Source organism: Symsagittifera roscoffensis, chromosome 7, assembly GCF_963678635.1.
Source record: "Symsagittifera roscoffensis chromosome 7, txSymRosc1.1, whole genome shotgun sequence".
Classification (NCBI taxonomy): domain Eukaryota; kingdom Metazoa; phylum Xenacoelomorpha; order Acoela; family Convolutidae; genus Symsagittifera; species Symsagittifera roscoffensis.
The window spans coordinates 22,059,918-22,080,665 of record NC_087068.1 but is presented as its reverse complement, the minus strand read 5'-3'; the positions used below and the strand labels follow the sequence as shown (position 1 = coordinate 22,080,665).

General features: G+C 35.5%; 4 protein-coding genes across 4 annotated transcripts in view; 3 read left to right on the top strand and 1 right to left on the bottom strand.

The window, feature by feature from the left end:
* The window catches only part of LOC134851336 (C-1-tetrahydrofolate synthase, cytoplasmic-like), a 425,442-nt gene that overhangs the window by 382,969 nt on the left and 21,725 nt on the right, over positions 1 to 20,748 (top strand). The window lies entirely within an intron of this gene.
* On the top strand, positions 447 to 1,464 carry LOC134851338 (coiled-coil domain-containing protein 24-like). The gene has a single exon (XM_063867377.1). It carries the CDS (start codon positions 456 to 458, stop codon positions 1,392 to 1,394), a length of 939 nt encoding a protein of 312 aa, XP_063723447.1. The 5' UTR covers positions 447 to 455; the 3' UTR covers positions 1,395 to 1,464.
* LOC134851341 (protein YIPF4-like) lies at positions 1,532 to 10,923 on the top strand. Its single transcript, XM_063867378.1, has 5 exons — positions 1,532 to 1,975; positions 9,597 to 9,768; positions 10,050 to 10,127; positions 10,203 to 10,316; positions 10,632 to 10,923. Exons 1-5 carry the CDS (start codon positions 1,584 to 1,586, stop codon positions 10,767 to 10,769), a joined length of 894 nt encoding a protein of 297 aa, XP_063723448.1. The 5' UTR covers positions 1,532 to 1,583; the 3' UTR covers positions 10,770 to 10,923.
* LOC134851160 (very-long-chain 3-oxooacyl-coA reductase let-767-like) lies at positions 14,607 to 18,793 on the bottom strand. The gene is made up of 8 exons (XM_063867126.1): positions 18,591 to 18,793; positions 17,654 to 17,873; positions 16,996 to 17,167; positions 16,618 to 16,705; positions 16,368 to 16,531; positions 15,970 to 16,095; positions 15,325 to 15,506; positions 14,607 to 15,110 (listed from the first exon to the last, which is right to left on the bottom strand). The coding sequence occupies exons 2-8, from the start codon at positions 17,827 to 17,829 to the stop codon at positions 15,008 to 15,010; spliced, it is 1,011 nt and encodes a 336-aa protein (XP_063723196.1). The 5' UTR covers positions 17,830 to 17,873; positions 18,591 to 18,793; the 3' UTR covers positions 14,607 to 15,007.

Here is a 20,748-nt window from a genome sequence, read left to right as displayed (position 1 = left end):
GAGGTAGAAAAACACAAGAGATAGTGTCCCTGACTCTTGAGCCAATGCTTATAGGGCCTATTTTTCTGAAGCCTCATATGTGACCGAAGTAGGCGACTGTTACAAATAAAAGTGTTCAGTAACAGTATTCACTTTTTTGGAAATTTTACCATAGCATTAAAAATTGCTAAGCATCTGTTCTCTGCGTATATGTGGCTTTGGTTCGTTGATATTTAAGCGTCCGTGGTTAGTGTTTAAGGCTCTTAATATCTAGGTCGCTGGTTCCAATCTTTGCACTTTACTGAGCTGATTTGAATAGCTTCTAATGTTAAAAGTTCGGACTGAGGTCCTTTCAGCTTCAAGTCGGTTAGTGGTCCTTGACCGATCCTAAAAGTATCTGCGCGTTCTTTGCCAGGACGCTGACCATCCTCTATTGTCAATCTTAGTGAGTATTTTCTTCCAGGCATGTAAATGTTATGAATGGACTCATCGAAATACCATACGAACCACCTTGCTCGGTCTGGGAAATTTTATCTTCGATTTTGCCCTCAAGTGAGCATGATATTGTGAGAAAGGTTTTGGGTCCTAGTTTGGTCGAGCAAGCTAACGATTTGCACGAGGAAGTAAAATGCTTGCTTGAAATATGGGAGTACATCACCTACCAGACTCCTAAGAAGAACCTTCTTTTGGATCAATCAGCTGTTAAAGACCGTTTGATTAAAGAAGTTTCACTTCTATTAGACGTGCTGAGGGACAGAGCATCACAGGAAGGAAAGTCTTTGGAGGACTTTCTGCAGAAACACAATTCCAAAGTTCTCGACTTCTGCTCAAGGCCAGCTACATCGCGGCCATCTAGCTCCAGGCGATCAACAGCAAGCTCTAGTGGACGGCAAACTCCAGTCATAGCGATGGATTCGGAAAGGCTCTCCAAAGTTGAAGGCTACAACAGTCAGGTTGAAATCAAATTGAAAGCGCTGCAGCCCAAGATGAAGTATTTAGAAATGAGGGAAATTACAACAGTTTTACGGCAGATGTTGGGCAGAGAAATATCGCAGTTGAAAGAAGATATCACTTTTCTTCAGAAGTGTCTAGAAGACCCAAACGACGAACCAAGTTTGGGTGAACTCAAAGAGGAAAGAAACAAACTTGAATCGAGGATATTACTTACTGGAGAAGACAAACAATTTAATTCGACTAGCTCAGGTCTACCAAAAAAGTCAGGAAAGATTCAGTTGGAGCCATTACCCGTGCGAACGTCTCCGGTTTCATCTGCCAATGAGAAATCAAGACGAAAAGAGTTTTTTAAAAGCGGAAATAGTGGCTCGAGTAAAATCCCTCAAGTCTCTACTTCGCAGCCTCTAAAACTGAGTAAAGCGGACAAACTGAGGGCAATAGTTGATTCAAGCAAAAGCTAGGCTCTGTAAATTGTAAATATGTACGTATTTTATAGATAGAGAGTAAAAATGACCAATTTCCCATGCTTGATTGCGTTCTTCTGTAAAATATAATTTGCTAGTTAATGAACTACTTTTTTGAGCAAAAGTTTCATAGTAATTTTTCATATCGAAGTAAGTTTCAGGTTTATGATTTCTAGCTTTTGGTGAATGAGCGAAAACTTCTCTTACATCAGAGTTGACTCAAGTAATGAGTTAGTGATAGACGATGAGAACGGTCAAAATGCTGGATCACCTGATGTGAACCAAGTCACAGATATAACAGTTAAGCCCAATTCCAACATGTCATCTGGAACTATAAAGCCAGATTTTTATGATCCAAATGATCCTAAATACAGTTCCTACACGGTGACTGAATATTCGAACAATATGGCGACAGTTGAAATGAATGACGATGGAATGTCATCAGAACTGAGATTAAGAAATGCGGGGTCTAAAAAGTATACAGGGGTTGGCAGTGGGTTTCTGGACCGAAATGGATTCTCTTGGCTGATGGAACAAACAATAGACGAAGACGACGAGGATTACAATTCGTCAATCCTGTAAGAACTCAATTTCAAACAAAAGGATTCTAAATAGTTTAGCGCTTACCTTTGCCGGAAGCCGGGTTGACAAGAGAAAAAAAAAACAAATAGTTTCTGTTTTTATTTCAGTTCAAAGACTGATCAATACTTATCCTTGTTTTTGATCGCTCTATGGCTCAATCGGGTGAAATCACACTAAAAAAATTTAGTCTTTGTAATTCAAAATTCTGTTAACCATCAATAGACTTAAATGGCAGCCAGTAAAAAGTGGGATACCCCAGGGTTCAGTACTCGGCCCAGTACTGTTTTTGATATACATCAACACAATGCCGGACAAAATAGCGTCAAAAATATATCTGTTTGCTGACGATGCGAAGTTATACCGTCAAATTGAAGACAAATCGGATGTAACACGCATACATGAAGATTTACAATCACTAGAAACTTGGTCAGGCCAAAGTCTTTTGTCCTTTAATATCGACAAATGTGTTCACATGACAATAGGAACCAAGACATTGGATATGGAGAGGATTTATAAAATCAATGGCGAAAACATTAAAGAAGTGCAACTCGATAAAGACCTGTATCTGGCTTGACAACAAACTGACATTCGAAACACACATCACTAAAAAGCCAGTAAGGCAAACGGCATGAAGTAGTAAAGTAGTAGTACATAAAGCAAATCTAGAAATGCGAAAAAATTTCTTCACGATAAGAGCACCTCTCGACTGGAACAATCTGCCACAGGAAACAGTGCAAAGCAAGACCATCGACGAATTCAAGTGGAAACTGGACAAACATTGGAAAGCGATTGGAATTGACATGTACGAATTCGAACGGAGATAGGAAAAAAACATTTGAAATGACCACAAGAGGCACTGCCTAATGGTCATAAAAAACTTGACTTGGCTTGACTTTAAAGTAGTTCAATGTGTTTCTATTTTCCATGCAATATTTGTTTTTTAAACTTGCGAGAGCACGTGTATTGTAACTGAGAATTAGTTTTTTCCCCTGAACAATTTTTCTGGAGATTGTGAAGTTGCTTTATTAGTCAACCTTAGCAAGTTAGTGACTCCGCGAAAAATTGAAATGTCGGACTTGCGTTTGTCTGCTTATGTTTTGTCGGCTGAGTTGCCTCATCGGGAAGTTTTCTTGTACTCTCAGCAATTTTTATCGTATTTGCAACTTTTTGATTTACTCCTGTAATTTGTAAAATTAATAGGTCTGATGTACGTATATTTTCATTGTTTTTGGTAGCTTTGAACCTTTAGTCGGCCTTGATTGTTTTGGCTTATGTTTTATTGGCTTTATTGCCTTACTTTGTGTTGATTCCAAGGCAATAATTAACTGATCTGGTAGTTTAAGTTGCAAGATTTAAAAGTTTTAATATGGAATTGCTCAAAATTTTCCCATGACAAGCATTTTTTGTTTTCTCATGCATGATATTTTTTGTTCTCGGCTCAATGGGCGTCTACGGATTTGTTATCGGCTTAATGGCCGCTCGGTAATTACTAAAACTTTATTCAATTCTGGTGGTTGCGTATTTCTACAGCTTTGCTAAAATTATTTTCCGTTTTTCCCCCAAGTTAAAAAGTCTTATCGGTTTTGTTATTCCCGACTCATTTTCGATCTGTTAGCTTGCAGTTCTTCGCTTGCGTTGTATCGCAAGTGATGCAAAGCTTCGCTTCGTCTGTGTCAAGACTTGAGTTAGATCTGTCTAGCTAAATTTAATCTTGTCTATTGGTAAATGAGCAACACTGGTGGATGGTTTTGCTCTGGTGTAATCTTTTATCTAGCTATCCATTATTTACTTGAATGCGCGCTTCGCTATCTGGCCACGTTTAAGCTTTTTCAACGTATTGTTTTTGCATGTTAAACAAAAGAACGTTTTCACGTTTAAGCTATGTCGTATATTGCAATGTTCAAGTGTTTTTTCGGTTTTCCAGTTTGAAATCAGTGTTTATTTCACTGAGTTTAAAATTATGACCCCAATAATGGGATGCTGTCAGGGTCCCTCCCGGAGTTGCAAGTTTTGCCTCCAATTATGAATACCAAAATCGTTTTTAGCTTTAAAGATATGACGAATTTTGTGATTTAAGTTTTCAGAAAACTCAAATTAAAAATAGTTGACAAAATTCATACTCCCAACCCTGTAAATTGGTGCTTTTAGAATACTCTCAGGGATTGAGAGTCTTGCCTGGCTGATCAAATCCTTGTAGTTTTCGAGATATGACCGTTATGATTTTCTTCCCATTTCCAGCAATTTTAGATTTGAAAAGTTCAAAAGATTTGAAATTCCAAACTTTGTAATTGGGTACTGTGAAGGTATTCGCCGAAGTTCTACATCTTGCGTCCCAATGCAATTGTTCGATTGCTCTCAGTTTTTGAGATGCGGTTTTTTTGTCTCTTTAAAATTAGTCAAAGAACTGAGAGATTAAAAATTTGAAGATGCAATCTACGTTATGAGGCAGTCAGGCTACTCTTTGGGATTGCGAATCTTGACTCCAAATATGACTTCCCAAATCCTTGCAGTTTTCCAGATATGACGTTTTTTTATGATTTTCTCCAAAATTTTCAGAAAACAGATTTGAAGAAACTTCAAAAGTATCAACCCTGTAGTTGAGTACTGTAAGCTTAATCTCAGGAATTGCACGTCTTGTGTCCAAATGTGAGTGTTCAAATGTTTTTAGTTTCCGAGATGTGACGTTTTTTTAAATTGTTTTAAAATTTTCAAGTTTTTTCTAGAAATAGCTTCACAAAACTTGAAATTCCCAACTTTAAAGTGAGACTACCTTATTGTAAGGTTATTCTCAGGCGTAGCGAATATGCTTCTGAATATGAATGCTCAAATCTTTTTAGTTTCCGAGTTATGACGTTTGTTTCATGACTTTTTCATTTGTGGGAAACAGTTTTTAAAGAAATCACCAAGTTTAAAATTCACAACCCTTTAGTAGAAAGATCTCAGATGATCCTCAGTGGTTGCAATTCTGGCATCTAAATTTCTCCGTAGGACCGTTAAGTTTTGGAGAAATGACTTTTTATGATTTTTAAAGTTTGAATTGAATTTTTTTAAAAAAATTTTGCAGTTAGCAACGCTGTAGTAGGGTACTGTAAGAGTACTCTCAGGAGTTGCAAATCTGACGTCCAAATGCGACTGCTCAATTGCTTTTAGTTTTCGAGATGTGAGGTTTCTTAATTCATTAAAAAAAATTCGAAGAACTTACAATAAAAACGTCAAAATTTTTTTTTAATTTGAAATTACCAACAACCCTGTAATTGGGTGCTGTCAGTACTCTCAAAGATAGCCAATCTTTTTCCAATATAAGTTGTTTTTCGTAAGTTGTTAGTTTTGCCTATCTAAATTTATCCTTGTCTATTGGTAAATGAGCAACTGGTGAGTGGTTTTGTTCTGGTGTAATCCATTATCTATCTATCTGTTATATATTTAAATGCGGGCTTCACTATTTCGCCATATTTAAGCTTTTTCAACATATTTTTGCATGTTTAACAAAAGAATTTTTTTCCCGTTAAAGCTATATCGTATATTGCAATGGTCAAGTATTTTTTCGGTTTTACAGCTTGAAATCAGTGTTTATTTCACCGAGTTTAAAATTAGGACCCCAATAATGGGATGCTGTCAGGGTCCCTCCCGGAGTTGCAAGTTTTGCCTCCAATTATGAATACCAAAATCGTTGCGAGTTGAAAAATTTCATACTCCAAACCCTATGATTGGGTGCTTTTAGAGTACTCTCAGGGATTGAGAGTCTTGCCTCCAAATATGGTTGATCAAATCCTTGTAGTTTTCGAGATATGACTTTTATGATTTTCTTCCCATTTCCAGCAATTTTAGATTTGAAAAATTCAAAAAATTCTTATGAAGTTTTCAGTGTTTATTGTACCAAGTTCATAGTGTGATGGTGTCAGTGTTCCCAGTGGGTTTGTGATTTTGGCTTTTAAATTTTAATACCCAAACCCTTGAAGCTGAACAGATTCGACGATGTGTTGATTTTTTCAAACATTAACCTAAAACTTAGCTTTAGGAATTCCTAGCCCTGTTTTTGGTTGCTGTCGAGGTAAGTTCAGGGGTCGCAAACTTTTTACCTAGTTTGATTGTTGAGAACCTTTTAGTTAATTAGATATGACGTTTTGTTAATGTTTTTCAAAAACAAAATTTGAATTTAAAAAAAACTTTAAAAATAATTTTTGAAGTTTTCAACCTCAGAGTGAGGTGTTTTCAGGTAACTCTCATACGTTGCAGATCTGGCGTTCAAGTTTGACTGCTGTAATTGTTTTTGTTTTCGAGATACGACAGTTTAATGATTTTAAGAAAATTTCAAACACGTTAAAACTCAAATATAAAGTTTTTTCTTCAAATTTTGAAATTCCCTATCTTTAAGTGGGGTGTTCTCAAGGTAATCTTAGAAATTGCAGGTCTTGCCTGGGAGTATGACTGCTCAAATCATTTTGTTCTCAGGATTTGAAGATTAAATGATTTTCAAAAAGGTAAAATTTCAAAAATATTTATATATTTTTTTCAATTTCAGTTTGTCGATTCTTTCGCAATTTGCCTTTGACAACCTGCTGTGGTGATGTCAGATTGCTAACATCAGTTGCGGATGTAGTTTCTATACTAGTGTTTCTACTCAATTTTTTCAGACAAAATTGACGTTTCTTATATGTTTCTAAAATTTCCATAAACTAAAAAAAAGAGTGATATTTTCAATTTTTACGCTAGATTTAACGATTGACGGCAGAAAATAATAAATGTAAGGGCTAATGAAAATAATAACTAATTTGATCAAGAATCTCACGAGTTTAGTGATTTTGCAAATAAGATTAGTGATTTTTTGTTAAATATGGAAAGTCCAATTGCAGACGTAGCATTATAGAAAAATAAACTTTGTAACTTTTATTCAAGCCCTCAAATTTCGTTTTAATCCAGTAAAATTAGTTTTCGAAAGTTTTAAAGCGCCATTTTGAGAATGAGAATTCAATCCTCATTGAGAATTTGATACTCCAAAAAAATTCGATTTCTTAACGATTTCTCTTCGTGGTTCTAGTCATTTCCCGACAACCATTGTTTAATTTGCCTTTTTAACGATAAACGTCAAGCATGCCTCAGTTATCCTAGGCTTTGTTCAGATCCTTTTATCAAACCACTCTCAAAAAAGACACTATTTGAAAAAAAAATTTCTAGCTTTTAAGAATATGGCACCCCATCCGGATATCCTTGTTTGATTATTTAAGGTTTTTGATTTAATTTTACTTTTTTTTCGCCTGTTCAAATCTCAAATGTTTAAATAGGCGTCGTATTGAAATCGATTACATTTTTACGCTAATGACCGCTTAAATCGCATAGCTTAGCTGGTGGGATTGATATCGGTACACTTTTCTTTAAAATTGTTCGATTTAATCTGTCGGTTTATTGTAACTTGCATTTAATCAACTAAGCTTGCATTACCGTTTATGCTTCTTGTCGAACGGCTTAGACAATCTGGAACACGACCAGACAAGTTAAAAATGGGTGCTCAAACAATTTTCTGAAATTCATATGGGTCAAACAATTTTTTTTTCGCACCAAAGATTTTTTTTACGTCTTGTAATGCAATTTTTTACGTCGTGTAATCAGGAACTAGACTTTCTTCAAAGTAAACAACTTATACAGATTTCTACAAAGTTAATGTTGATTTATTATCAAATCTGAGCAACTCGCAGGCCCCATTCCCGCTTGGTCTGCAGGTAATACGGTCGCCTGTGCTACTATGTTCTCGATGGGACCAATTTTTTCAGTGTCTGAAATGAAAAGTTTTTTTCCGGCAAAAATTGAATATAGTCGAACTATAGTTTATCGGTTTATGTTTTGTCGGTTTAGTTGCCACACTTCAGATTTTTTTGGAGCTACAAAATATTTTAAGATTGGTAAATTTCGTTTTTTCAGCATTGTTTTCGCTTATAACTTTTATTCGGCCTAAATGAGTTCGGCTAATGTTTTTCGGCTTAGTGAACTTAATTTTTAGTGAATTTGTATAAGTGAACTAAATTATGCCGGCTCTAGTATAAAAATTAAAAGTTCAGACAATTTAATCGCTTAACTTTTTATTATGACAACAATTTCTTTTGGCTTTTTTTTTCGAAGAATTTATTTCTCCATAAGTTACGACAAACAACATCAGCATATAACAAATATACATTAACTAGAAATGGAAAAAGTTGTGCCAATATTATGAGCACCAGACTTTGGAGTGGATAGACAAAGGGCATAGAGATTGCCCACCTAGAGTCTACCCATTAAGCAAATCAATGAAAAAACTTAGTTAATTTTTCTTATTATTAGTTAATTTTTTTTTCATTATTAGTAAAATTTTCTTGAAAATTAAAAGGATTCGAGGTTTCAAAATTTCAGCCCTGATTTGCAAGCCTAGTGCAATTGTCTAACAGCATATACCAAATGGGTAAAAATTTAAAAATAATGAAATTTTTTTTTAAATTTTAAGTATCAATTTTTCGAAAAATTATAAAAATCGCGATATCTCAAAAGTACAAGGATGTGAGGCGTCATATTTTCAGCCTAGATTCGTAGCACATTTAACCAAATATGTAAAAATTTCACAAAATTTCGAAAAAAAAATTAAAATAAATTTCTAACTATCAAGAATTTTTCGATAAAATCATAAAAATTGCGATATCTCGAAAACTACAAGGATTTGAGACGTCATATTTTCAGCCTTGACTTGTAAGCCTAGTTCAATTGTCTAACAGCATTTAACCAAATAGGGTTCTTTGAACGTCTAACCACGTGTTGTCGGCTCAGTAACCGCACGATAACTATCAAAAGCTTGCTTAATGCAAGAGGTTGTGCTTCTCGACCGCTTTTCTGAAATTGAAGTTTTCAAAGTGGATTTTTTTTCTCTATTTGGGCTTGTTGATTTAAAAATTGCATTGACTTCTCTAATTTTTTGTTGGCTATGTGCTGAGATGATGGTATTTAATGCTGTCATTAATTTTCATAAGCTTTTTCACGTGTTTTTCACACTAGCGATCTTGCGAGCGTAATGTATCATTTGGAACGTTTTTCCCAACCTAACTCGCAAATAAAAGCTTAATTCAATAGCAGCTTATTAAACAGGGCATGTGAGTATGAAATTGGGAAAACGAAAGAAAATATTTATTCTTCATCCGTAATTTTTCTTTCTCTCATTCATTCGTTTTTTCTTTTTTTATAGGTTTTGTCATTGTCATTGACTTTTTTCGAGCTATATGTTGGTATGTTTTTCATAGTGTCATTGAAGGTAATTGTAAAAATACTTCTTTAGCGAGTTCTGGAATTCTTAAAGCTTCTTTTGAGAAAGATCACCACATGACCAAATGAAGAATATGACTTACTTAGTTCCGAGCAATTCTTTGCAAAAATATAGAAGTGTTCAAAACGTTGTAAACGCTTCGTTTTAGTCATAACAATTTCTCGCCAGTTCTGCCTTTAAATGAGGACCTGATAAATCGAATTGATTTGTATGTTTATGAAAAACATTTTCCTCACATAAATTGTTCTATGTTCAAGTTTTTGTTATCGAATATGCAATCAATATTGTCAAATCTGGACTCAAAAGTTCGGAATTAATGTGAGCATGATCATTCTTAGAGAGGAGTTGGACATTGACTTGCGCGACATCTACTACAAAGTGAGGTGTGTCCTATTCCCTCTGCCCTCGCTGGGCTTCAAGAGATCCATTCTCAATGACAGTCCTGACTTCTGGGGACCTCTGATGGTAGTGCTCATGTTCGCTTTCATATCCCTCTACGGGCAAATGAGTGTAAGTTTCTAAAAAACGTATTTGAATGTCGAATCGACCTTGCAGCAGTTCTTTTACTCAAATTTGTCTTAATATTTATCTTTTACTTAAATATTGACATAAATAAGAAATAAGTGATGGATGCGAATTAAATTTGTTGAGCTTTGCGAGATTTGATTAAATCAATAGAGGTTTGCGAAAACTGCAATTGCATTCTTTTTAATCTTGCTTGAAGAGGAGTAGAAAACTCTTACTGCTTTCATTAACAGAAAAAAAACGTTGTTTGTGTTGTGTTGTTTCAGGCGGTATCGTGGATTCTGACCGTGTGGCTTTTCGGGAGCTTCTTCGTGTTTATTTTGACTAGAGTTTTGGGTGGAGAGGTAAACAGTTTATTTAGAGAATTCATAGAAATAAGAGATGTTAGAATACTTTTGGACTTGCTTGTTTTTTTTTAGGTCAGTTACGGTCAGTGTTTGGGAGTGATCGGTTATTCGCTCATTCCTCTTGTCATCACAGCTTTGTCTCTCCTTGTATTCTCTTCATTCTACTTAATTGCACTCTTTTTAAAGGTCAGTAGATATTCTGAGAAGCCTTTTTTCGAATTATTTGATAGCTGCTAGTAGATTTTAGTTAAGTAACTTTAACTGATGTGGTTATTTTGAATCCTCAATGCAAAGTTATACTTAGATCCCGATTGCTAAAGAAGAAACCCACAAGTGAATTTCTGCTTAATTTCAGAGTTTTGAAAAAATCAAGTAAATAAATTTTAGATTGGATTTTGGTAACAATGCGAGAAAAAGATTACATAACGTTTTGAATGAGTATAAATTTGAGCCAGTTGATGTTTGATTTGCTTATTTGCTAAGTACAAATTTTCTGTTCAGATTCTCGGAGTGTTGTGGGCATCATACAGTGCTGGGACTCTGCTTATACAGGACAATTTGGCCAACAAGAAGCCACTGGTGCTGTATCCAGTCTTCTTAGTCTACATCTACTTCTACTCCATATACAGTGGTGTTTAATGAACTTCAATCATTTAGTAGTTTAAGTAGTCTCCTTATTTTACCCAAAAATCTGTAGCTTTATCCTCAATTTTAATGAATTGTATATATCTACTTCGATGCACATTAATTTTATGGCCCGTCAATTTATTCATTGGATTGTCAGAATTCGTCATTTTGCTGCCAGAGTGATGCTTAGATCCGTGAAACAGATGAGCTCGGTTGATGAAAACAAACGTTTGGAACTAAAAAAAAAAAGTTCGCCAGGCGTCTAGAGCTATGTGAAGAAATCTGCGTATAAAGATGAGGTAATTTCAAGCCAAATTATAAAACATAAACAACAAATTTTTGAACAAAAAAGTAATCTGATGATTTATTACCCTTGCGATCAGCAAGGCTATTGCAACCGTTTACTAGAATTTTTTCCCGTAAAAAAGTTGCAAGTGTTTTTTTGCTTTATTAGCAATGCTAACTCAAAGAGCATTTCGCGCAATGATAACACCCATGTCTGAGACGACGAAACCCGTTTGTTCGATTCCAGTCGGGACCTGTTTTATTACAAAATGAAATTTCGGCTATTTTAGTCTGTCTGTTTATTTAATCGGCTTAGTTCCCACAGAGAGGACTTTGAAGGTAGAGATTCTTTCTAGCATTCCGAAAGCTCGTGTTAAAGTTTTTAATGGTGCAAGCTTTTTTGTTCCCTTATTGTGTTCGGGTTTTTACAATTTTCACCCTTGCGATAAGAAAGGGTATTACAATCGGGTACTAGATTTTTTTCCCTTAAACAACTTTGTCCACAAGAAGACTGAAAATTGGTGATCTCCAAATGTATCTCTAATCTCTTTTTCTATTCAAGATGTGCGTCTGACAGCTGCAATTTGTTGTCGGCTCACTTGCCCGGCAATTAATTCTGTAATTGTTTGGTAGTTTTGTATACTTTCTTTTCGTTTTCATGAGAGTATATATAGTTCGTGGTTTTCTGTTTTTTTTGTAGGCGCCAAATTTTTCTCTTAGAAATAAAACTTTTGAATTTTTCTGCTAGAAATTTTTTTTGCAAATAATTTTTCATTTTTTTTTCGGATGCATGGTTTCTTCGATTTTTTTGTTATAAAAGTGCGGGAAACTACTTCAAGGTTTAATTAGTTAGGTGTGTTTAAGGTTCAAGCACTTGTATTTAAAACCGATTCAAGTTGATAGTTTCAATTTGTCAAAAAATAAATCAAAAAAATTGATAAGTTTCCAGATTTTTTTGTTTGCAAATTTGACTCGACTTTTTGTCTACAAAAGATGGTTCTGTGGTTCTTTCTAGCCAAAATTTTGAAAAAATTCATGTTTATTTTTATTTCGATTTAGATATTTTTTTTGTGATCTGGCTTTTTTACCGTTGCGTATAGTTTTCCTTTTTGATAATTCTTGATGTAATTGCGTTATTTTCATAGGCTTTCAGTTTTTTCAGATTTTCTGCAAGATCTTTTTGTGGCATTTGTTTGTAATTTTTTCCGTTTATCTAATTGAATTTTTTTTTTCATTTTGATCTTATGCTATAGCGGATAGGGCCTTTATCCCCGATTGTTCTTATCGGAACAATCAGGGATTGTTTTTATCCATTGGTTATCAGAAAGAATTGGATGGAATTAAACCTAAATCCTTTTTTTGTTTTGAAGGTAATTGACTTCTATAACAACTGAATAAATTTTTTTCTGATTTTTGAGCCTACTGTTTCTTGCACAAAATTCATTCATGTTTTTCAGTTTTCGTTTAAGACACCTTATCTTTTATTTTTTGGAGATTTATTGTGTACCCGAAATGGTGCGAAGCTCAGCTTCTCCTCTGCGTATAATTTCTTTTTTGAAACGACTGTTAAAATTTTTTGTTCCGACCATTTCAAAAATGGGGAGAAACTTTGTATTCGGGTGTTTTAGTTTTTTTAATTCTTTGTTTTCCACACAAACCAGATGCCATAAATAATCATCGGACTGGGTCGAGTGACATATCATTATAAAAGCCCTGCTATTTTTATTTTTTTTTTTAAAAAAATTTTAAATTTAAAAGCCCTGCAATTTATTGCAATTTTGATTTTTGTTCAAATTTCGAGCTAATAAGATGAGCTTCCAGGCTTACAATAGCTTATTTATGCTTGATTTAAGCCAATAACACTTAGTTTTACTCGAGTATATTCAGTGTTTGGAGTTTTTTAGCGCCATTTTGGAATTCAATAAATTGAAAAAATAACTTTGGTTTATTTGCTAAACATTTTTGTACAACAACTGTTTTCCAGTTGGGCTACTTTGCTACGATCGTCGAAAATTCCTCAAATCCGATTTTTCTTCCAGATCTTTTATCACACCACATATAAAACGACATTAATTTGAAAAAACTAAGACTGGTCGGAAAATTCTGCTCTACTTGCACAGTAACCGGCTATCCTTGTTTCAATTTGATTTGTCTTTTCATTTGCTTTTAATCATAGTCATTCATTTTGTATCGCAAGTGGAGCAAAGCTATGCTTCGCCTCTTTGAATGAATTATTTTAAAGTGTTAATGAACCAAGTGTGGACTCTATGTCGTATGATTTTTTCAAGGAAAAGTTAAAATTTCGCGTTCAAATTTGATTTTTGGCTGTGACTTTTGATTGCTTTTTTCAAGTTCAATTCTAATTCATTTTTTGACAGACGGCGAATTTCGCTCCATTTATCCATTTACGGTGGTGCACATAGCGCGAAAAAACGTGATTGACTTCAGTTTTGAAAATAAATTTTATTATGTTTATGCCGACCCACTTTTCTTTTTCTAAGTGGGTTTGTCCGGAAAAAGTGTCCATCCGAAAAGATTTCTGAACTACAAAGTGCAAAGAATTTGGCATGTTTTTTACGTTATGTATTTTTTTCTTTGAAAACCGAAAGTCGAAATTGTTTACAAAACCATATATTTCTTTCATTTTCTTTGAGCTCATTGACACTTATCCTTGCGCTCATTGGCACCTCGCTGTAGCCTATGTTCAGATTTATTCATTGTTTTAAAGGAGAAGGATAAATTTTCAATTGCTTTAGATGATCACAGATCCATAGAACTTAGGATTCAGATGGTCTCATAAAATCAAGTGCAACAGTAATTTGATGCCTAAGCCCCCTAGGTTTTTCCTTTACATTATATTTTTTTTAATTTGAGTTTTTTTCAATTAGCTGTTTTCAATTTGCTGTTTTCATTTTTCGATGATTATAGCATGCTAGCTACGGCCAGGTAGCGTTTTAGGTTCTGCTTTTAACTTTATTAATTTTAAAAAGAAATAAAAAGTTATCGGTTCTTCGGTTATCCAAAAGCAATTTGAACCGTCGCGCAAGAACACGTGTTTTCGAAAGAATTTTCAAATTAACTACTTGGAGACTCAATCAGCAAGCATTTCCAAAAAAACGGTCTCATAAAGTTAGACCAAAGAGAGACCCTTTGGAAAACTTTGAAAAAATCTGGCAGCAAGAATTTCGCCCGCCCTCTCCTCAATTCTGGTTGCCAAATTTTTCCAAAGGGTCTCCCTTTGGTCTGACTTTACGAGATCGTTTTTTTTTGGCTGAACAATATCAAAAATGTTCTAGGGGCAGCATTATAACTAAATTTGAGTAGGGGAGGGGGTGTGGGGACGTAGCGCGCCGAAAAAACGCCGTTTTTTTTGGTCATTTTTTTAAAGCTCAAAACGTCGTTTTTATACTGTTTTTTTTTTTCACAAATTTGCTTACGGCGCAGAATTTTTTTATTTCTACAGCGCAGAGTTTTTGCCTGTTCAATTTTTTCTAAAAACTGCCCCCCTGGAAAAACATCTGCGTACGTCACTGCCATGAACTATTTATTGTTTTTCATCATGAACTTAAATTTATCGTCAAATATGAGACCATCAGATTGAGCATATCAAAATTTAATTTGCCTCTCATCCCAAATACAGCAATTCTTAAGCTGTTTCATGCAATGATAAGATTTTTTTATATAAATATGCCCGAAAAGCTTATTTCGGATGTGGGGTATTTCGAAGCTCTTCTGGGTTCTTAGCTGAAGGTTGATTAATTTTAGTTTTCATCCAGCAGATTTAGAAGTATTTCGAGAAAATATATATAAGAAGTTTGAAATTAGCTGTTTGAAATAATTTAAAGCTAGTTTTTTCCAAGTATTTCCAGTTCCATGTTGAAAGCCCGGACAAATATTTTATATCATTTGATTGTGTTCGATTGTTTTGATTTTCTGAATCCACGGTTTTTTATTCTAGTCTGTTTTTATGACATTCGTCTCTCGTAAGCACTGATCAGTTTCTTGCTTTCTCCTTCATTCAGCCATTGAATCATGTTGTCAATCACAAAGCCACCGAACATGCCGAACCTGATAACAAGTTATTTTTCAGCGCATGGGGAATTTGAATCATTTCATATCTGAGTCCCTGTATTTTTTGGGACTATAGTGCATGAGACGTAACCGGAGTTGGCTTTCAATGAAATTAAAAGGTATGTGCAATTTTTTCGTTTTTTTTATTGAAGCCTTGTCGTGCATGTGACAAACTCCTAAAAGGCAAGTGATGCAATGTAACCTGTCTCACCTCATATAGTATTCTATATCATGAGTCATGGTCCCGTAGGTTTCGCTCTCGTGACCTAGTTGAGACAGGATAGCATTCACATGTGCCCTAGGAGTGGCTGTGAAGCAGTAGTCCACGGGACACATGGGTGTTTTGGTCTGTCTAGGAATGGCAGTCATGATGTCTATCTTGTCACCCCACACCTGAAAAATTTGCGATTCAGCTGCATAAATAAAATCAGGAATTGCCGGTTGTTCAATTAGCACAGAAGGTTCCAACCACAGTTTTTTTTTTCAATTTTTTCTTCAATTTGAGACGCCTTTTTGTGCGTGCTCTTAGGGGGTATTTAACGTTTACCTAAAAGATAAGTAAGAGCGTTACTGAACTACAATTGTCTTTTCAAAATGGATGACGCGTCCAGGGTGACCTGTCTGTAGTTTGATTTATCTAGAAGGTCATCTGAAGAACCGAGTAGTAAAGTCGGTTCTTCAGTTGACATTAACTAAAAGTTTCATATTTGAATGGAAAAGTTGTAGTCCAAAATTAACTTCGCAAATTAACTTCGCAGCAGGCTGTCTTTTAGTTTTATGATGTTTGATGAATGAACGGCGCGGGTTCATTTATATTTTCTTGTAAAAGTTTGTATATTTGATAAAGCGAACATACTTCTCTCATTCCACTGCTGAGAATGTGCAAGTATGCTTTCGAGGCTCCGTATACAGCGAACTTGTATCTAGGGTTCTGGATCTCGGCTGCATTTGTTCCCACGTTGATAATGGCAGACTTCAGTCCCTAAAATTTACGCCATCATTCGACCTTTCATTGAAAAAAAAATTGGATTCCTGTACTGAATCAACCAAATTTCTAAATACAAGAGAGGAAAGTTACTATCTTAAACATGCTTTTATTTGTAAATGTTAAATCACATCCCAAGACTAGATGATCATGTTTTTTTTATTTGAGTCTTGGCATTTATGTACAGTTTTGACAATGTTTTGTTTCCGAATTTTTTTTCCGAAATTGACAACGTTCGGTTTTTCCGAAATTTGAAACAGTTTGATTACATTGTTGTATCTGGCTAGCATCTTAGGGATGAAGTATCGGGCCAGTAGAGCTGGAGTGAGTGAGTTCACACTGGATGCTCGGAATAGACGATCCACAGATATCATGTCCAGAGACTCCTGCTGGAACTCGGCAGCATTATTCACCAGAATTCCGATGTCTAGTCCTGATATAAACCATGTCACGATAGACCGAACAAGATAATAGCAAGAAAAATTGAAATTGAAAAGTTGATCAGTGGAGTTTTTTTACCATTAGTGGCGTTTTTAAGCTCCTTCTCGAACGCCTCGTAGCTCTCAGCATTGGAGATTTTGCCAAAGTCCCAGATTATAGTTTTCACCTGAAACATTCAGCGCATGTTAAAAATCAATCAGCGAATTTCTCCAGCGACCGGAGATAGTAACAATAACCTTTATAGTATGCAACGAACTGGTTCACAGATGGCGCAAGTTCAAAAAGTTGTGAACATCGTCCATGGATATGATTTAGGATTTTACTACCCCGTCCATGGATTTTACTACCGCCGAAAAAGAGTTGACGTCTGGGTTTTGAGCACCCTAGATAAGTGCTTTTGAAAAGAGGACCATAGACGACCAGGCGTTAATCCTTAAAAGGCTACTTATTGCTGACCTTGATTCCGAGTCTGCTCAGTTCTGCCTGGGTCTTCTCCATCTCACTCTCGTCCTTGTCTATGGCCAGGATGTTGAATCCCCTCCTGCCCAGTTGCTTAGCATACTCTTTCCCAATGCCCATCGCAGCACCAGTCACCACTGCCCAGCACTCACTACTATCGCTCGCGTATCTGAAAACGACTAATTGAAAAGATAAGTTGATGTAATTTGTCCACAAGGGAAAGGACCAACATATGACAGTTCAGCTCTTAGCGGAGAACCTCTGTTGCTACCCTTAATTAAAAATTACATGCATTTTTGTTTTTCTGCACTGCGTATTGTTGCCTCGACCTCAAGTAACGAGTACGTCTCATAGTGGGCCTCGAACGTTAGCAGACCTTTTGACTGTTAGACCGAGACTCAATCACTTCACAACCGCTCCCTATGTTTTTGATAAATCCTATGATTCATCGTGCTTCACAATGTTTGAAAATTTCAAGACGTATTGATCAAATCCAAATTTTTAACTATAAATTTAATGGTCGCAGTTTTTGAAACGTCGTTGATGCATAATAGGCCAAGCCGTGACGGAAGCTCAAATTTGAGACCGTAAAATATTTCTGAGGGCTGTGGCAGAATACCCTTAATACGTGGGTGTGAGTTAATAACTGTCTAACCTCTTTTTGAGGTCGTAACCAGGTCTGAGCAAATGTTTCCATACTCCAGCCAGAAAGTTCCCTGTTAATTTCACCCCTTGGTAAGTTCCTAGAGCAAAGGCACCCACAAGCAGGGTGCGTTTGGCGTCGTGGCCAAATGTCAGTTTTGAGGGAAAATTGTTGCAAAGAGTTTCCATGATGATCTAGAAGTTGCTTGCCTGAGCTGTGAGAACAGGGTTTTCTAAATAAAATCAAGATAAGGAAGAATAGTTTAAATTTTTAGTAAGAACGCAAACGCACAAAAACCGCCAAAAAATAAGGGAAAAAAATCTTTTTCTGTTGTTTTATTTTTTTTGCACTAATAATTTGCTTAAGCTATTCGCTTAATAAAACTAGGATAGCCGGTTACTGTGCAAGTAGTTCAGATTGTACTGACCATAGTCTTAAAAAATACTAAATTTTTTTTTTTCTACTTAGTGTAGTTCAGAAATTTTCGAGTCATAGTAAAATCAGCAATTTTGAAAAACCAAAAAAATCAAAAAGTTTCAACAGTGAAGATGCATTTATCAAACAGAGTGTAGGCGAGTTTAGATTTTCTTTCGATAAATTTTGTTTAGGAGTACTGTTTTCCATGAGCTATTTCAAAATTTTTGTACTCCGCTGCTAAAGTCTTAAAATGATCGTATTTGGTAAAATTTTCGGCGCTGCTGGTGATGTCTTTTGGAAAAATACCATTTTGAGCATGTTTTGCAGGGTTTTGACCCAAGTATTGCATTCCCCTCAAAGTTGTTATATATTGGCGCCAAAAGGTTGAAGGACTATAAGTGGTTATCGTATTATCATACAAAAGGGGCGACCCTTTGAAAAAATTGGCAACCAGAATTGAGGCGGTCGCAGCAATAGGTATTAGCAATGGGGGGTGCAGTCGCCTCTACAGCGCGCTACTTATTTGACTCACCTGTGAAGATATGGTATGTGAACTTGCTAGATGATTTGTGAACAGTGGTTGTTTACTTAGCACATAGATACAGTACGTAGATATAGCAGCACAATACAAAATTTAGCCGATCGGAGCAGTTTTGGAGCTTTTGACCTTAGGTGACCGTAGCGTTGAAGCATTCCAATGGCTTATAAGAAAGGCAGAACGCGTGTTTTCATCAGTTCTGCCTGCAATTTGATTTAATAGATAAATATGAACAAATTGATCTCAAGAAGAAAAGGAGAATTATTGGACTAAGTGTTTGAATAACAGATTGAAGGTTTTTATCGCGTGATTTCATAATTAGAGAAGGCTCACTGTTTTGTAGCGATAAATAATTAGCCCATGAAATGATTTGGTTCTTCTTATAGAGGTCGAAAAGTTGTTGCAAAAGGCTGTCTGCATCAGTTTACATTCAAAATCTTCGATAAATCTAAAATGTCCACTATTTAAGTATGGAGGGTTTTCGGCTTAATGTCTATAAATCTATCTATCTTTCTATCTATTATCTATCTATTATATAATTAAATGCGGGCTTCACCATCTAGCCATGTTTTCAACTTTTCCCACGATTGTGCGCTCTTCGATGCTGATATAGTGCGTCGTTTTCCGTGGCAGTTGCTGTTATATTCATGGTCTGAAGCAGTAAGAATTAGAAAAATAGACAGAAATAGTGATAAAAAGTCAGCGTTATTCTTGGGTTCAATTTGAATGATTAATTATCTGGTTGTGTTTTCGGAAAGACTCAGGGTACTCTCAGGAGTTGCAAATTTTGCCTCCAAATAGGACTGCTCAAGTCCTTGTAGTTTTCGAGATATGACGTTTTTTACGGTTTTCTCAAACTTTAACATTCGCAACGCTGTATTTGGGTTCTGTAAGAGTACCGTCAGGAGTTGCATATCTTACGTCCAAATAAGACTGCTCAGTTAATTTGAGTTTCCGAGATGTGCCTTTTCTTATTTCTGAATTTAAAAAACGTGAATAAAAACTTGAAATTACCAACCCTGTAATTGGGTTCTGCCAGGGTACGTTCAAAGGATTCAGATCTTGCTTCCAATATATGCTTTTTTGAGTTGTTAAAATTTCAAAGCACTGGAGGTGAGTTACACTCTAGTTAGTAATTTTACTAGCTCGATATGTGAAAATTTCTTCTTTTTTTCTTTCATTTTCTGTCTTTTTCATCGGCTTAATATGTTTCGGTTTTATCGATCTAGTGGGCTTGTATTGCGTCGTTTGGGGATCAAAAAAGTTTGGCGTACTTGGGTGTGGTCTGAGGGGAAAAGGGACATAATGTTTTTGTAGTTAAGAATTTTCCTTTTCTGCCAAGATATTTTACGTCTTTGATGTCGCTGGGTTATCATAAATTCAATTTCAATCAACCATCCGGCACATCTGGAGTAGAGATAACCCAACTTCTTGAGACCGCAAAGGGTTGCGTTTCGAATCCGGTCGGAACCTTTTTTTTTGCAAACTTGAGTTTTTGTGCGTTTTCTGGCTATCGTCCGTCTGTTTATTTTGTCGGCTTAGCTTTCGTAGCTGAACTTTTTTTGAAGGTTCAGCTTTCTTCCAAGTTGCTGTAACCCGTATACTCAGAACGACAAAGCCCGGGAGTTTGATTCCAGTCGAGACCTGTTTTTTTTTTTGCAAAAAGAAAATTTCAGCTAATTTAGATTATCGTTGGTCTGTGTAATTTTGTCAAATTAGTTCCGCAGAAATGATTTTTTGACAAATTGGTTTCCTTGTAGCATTCCGAAAGGTCATTGTAAAGTTTTTGATGATGCAGGCAATTTTTTTCCGGATTTTTTGGGCTTTTATTGCAAATTTTTATGACACGATTTTTTGAAGTTTTTTTGTCAATTTTTTCCGTTTGATTTTAATCATAGACATTCATATTTCTATCGCAAATGGTGCGAAGAGGGGGCGTTCAACAGTGCTGAAGTACAACAGTGCCGAAAAAGGCGGGAAATTTTCAGAATAATTCAAACGCATTTTCTAAAGAGCGGGAAATTGCTGACGCTAATTATCAAAGAAAATCACTCCAATTTCGGCGCCAAAATATCTGCAACTGCTAGGCCATGGTATTTAGATGTGCTAAAAACGAGACTTATCGTTGACTGGTTTTTTTTATCATGAACAT

Coding starts and splice junctions, on each gene's coding strand:
- LOC134851341 (XM_063867378.1), top strand. CDS start 1,584: ATGAGCGAAAACTTCTCTTACATCAGAGTTGACTCAAGTAATGAGTTA. Junction 9,769..10,049: donor CCCTCTACGGGCAAATGAGT/GTAAGTTTCTAA, acceptor GTGTTGTTTCAG/GCGGTATCGTGGATTCTGAC. Junction 10,128..10,202: donor CTAGAGTTTTGGGTGGAGAG/GTAAACAGTTTA, acceptor GTTTTTTTTTAG/GTCAGTTACGGTCAGTGTTT.
- LOC134851338 (XM_063867377.1), top strand. CDS start 456: ATGAATGGACTCATCGAAATACCATACGAACCACCTTGCTCGGTCTGG.
- LOC134851160 (XM_063867126.1), bottom strand. CDS start 17,829: ATGGAAACTCTTTGCAACAATTTTCCCTCAAAACTGACATTTGGCCAC. Junction 16,532..16,617: donor GCTTAAAAACGCCACTAATG/GTAAAAAAACTC, acceptor GGTTTATATCAG/GACTAGACATCGGAATTCTG. Junction 16,096..16,367: donor TGCTAGCCAGATACAACAAT/GTAATCAAACTG, acceptor CGTAAATTTTAG/GGACTGAAGTCTGCCATTAT.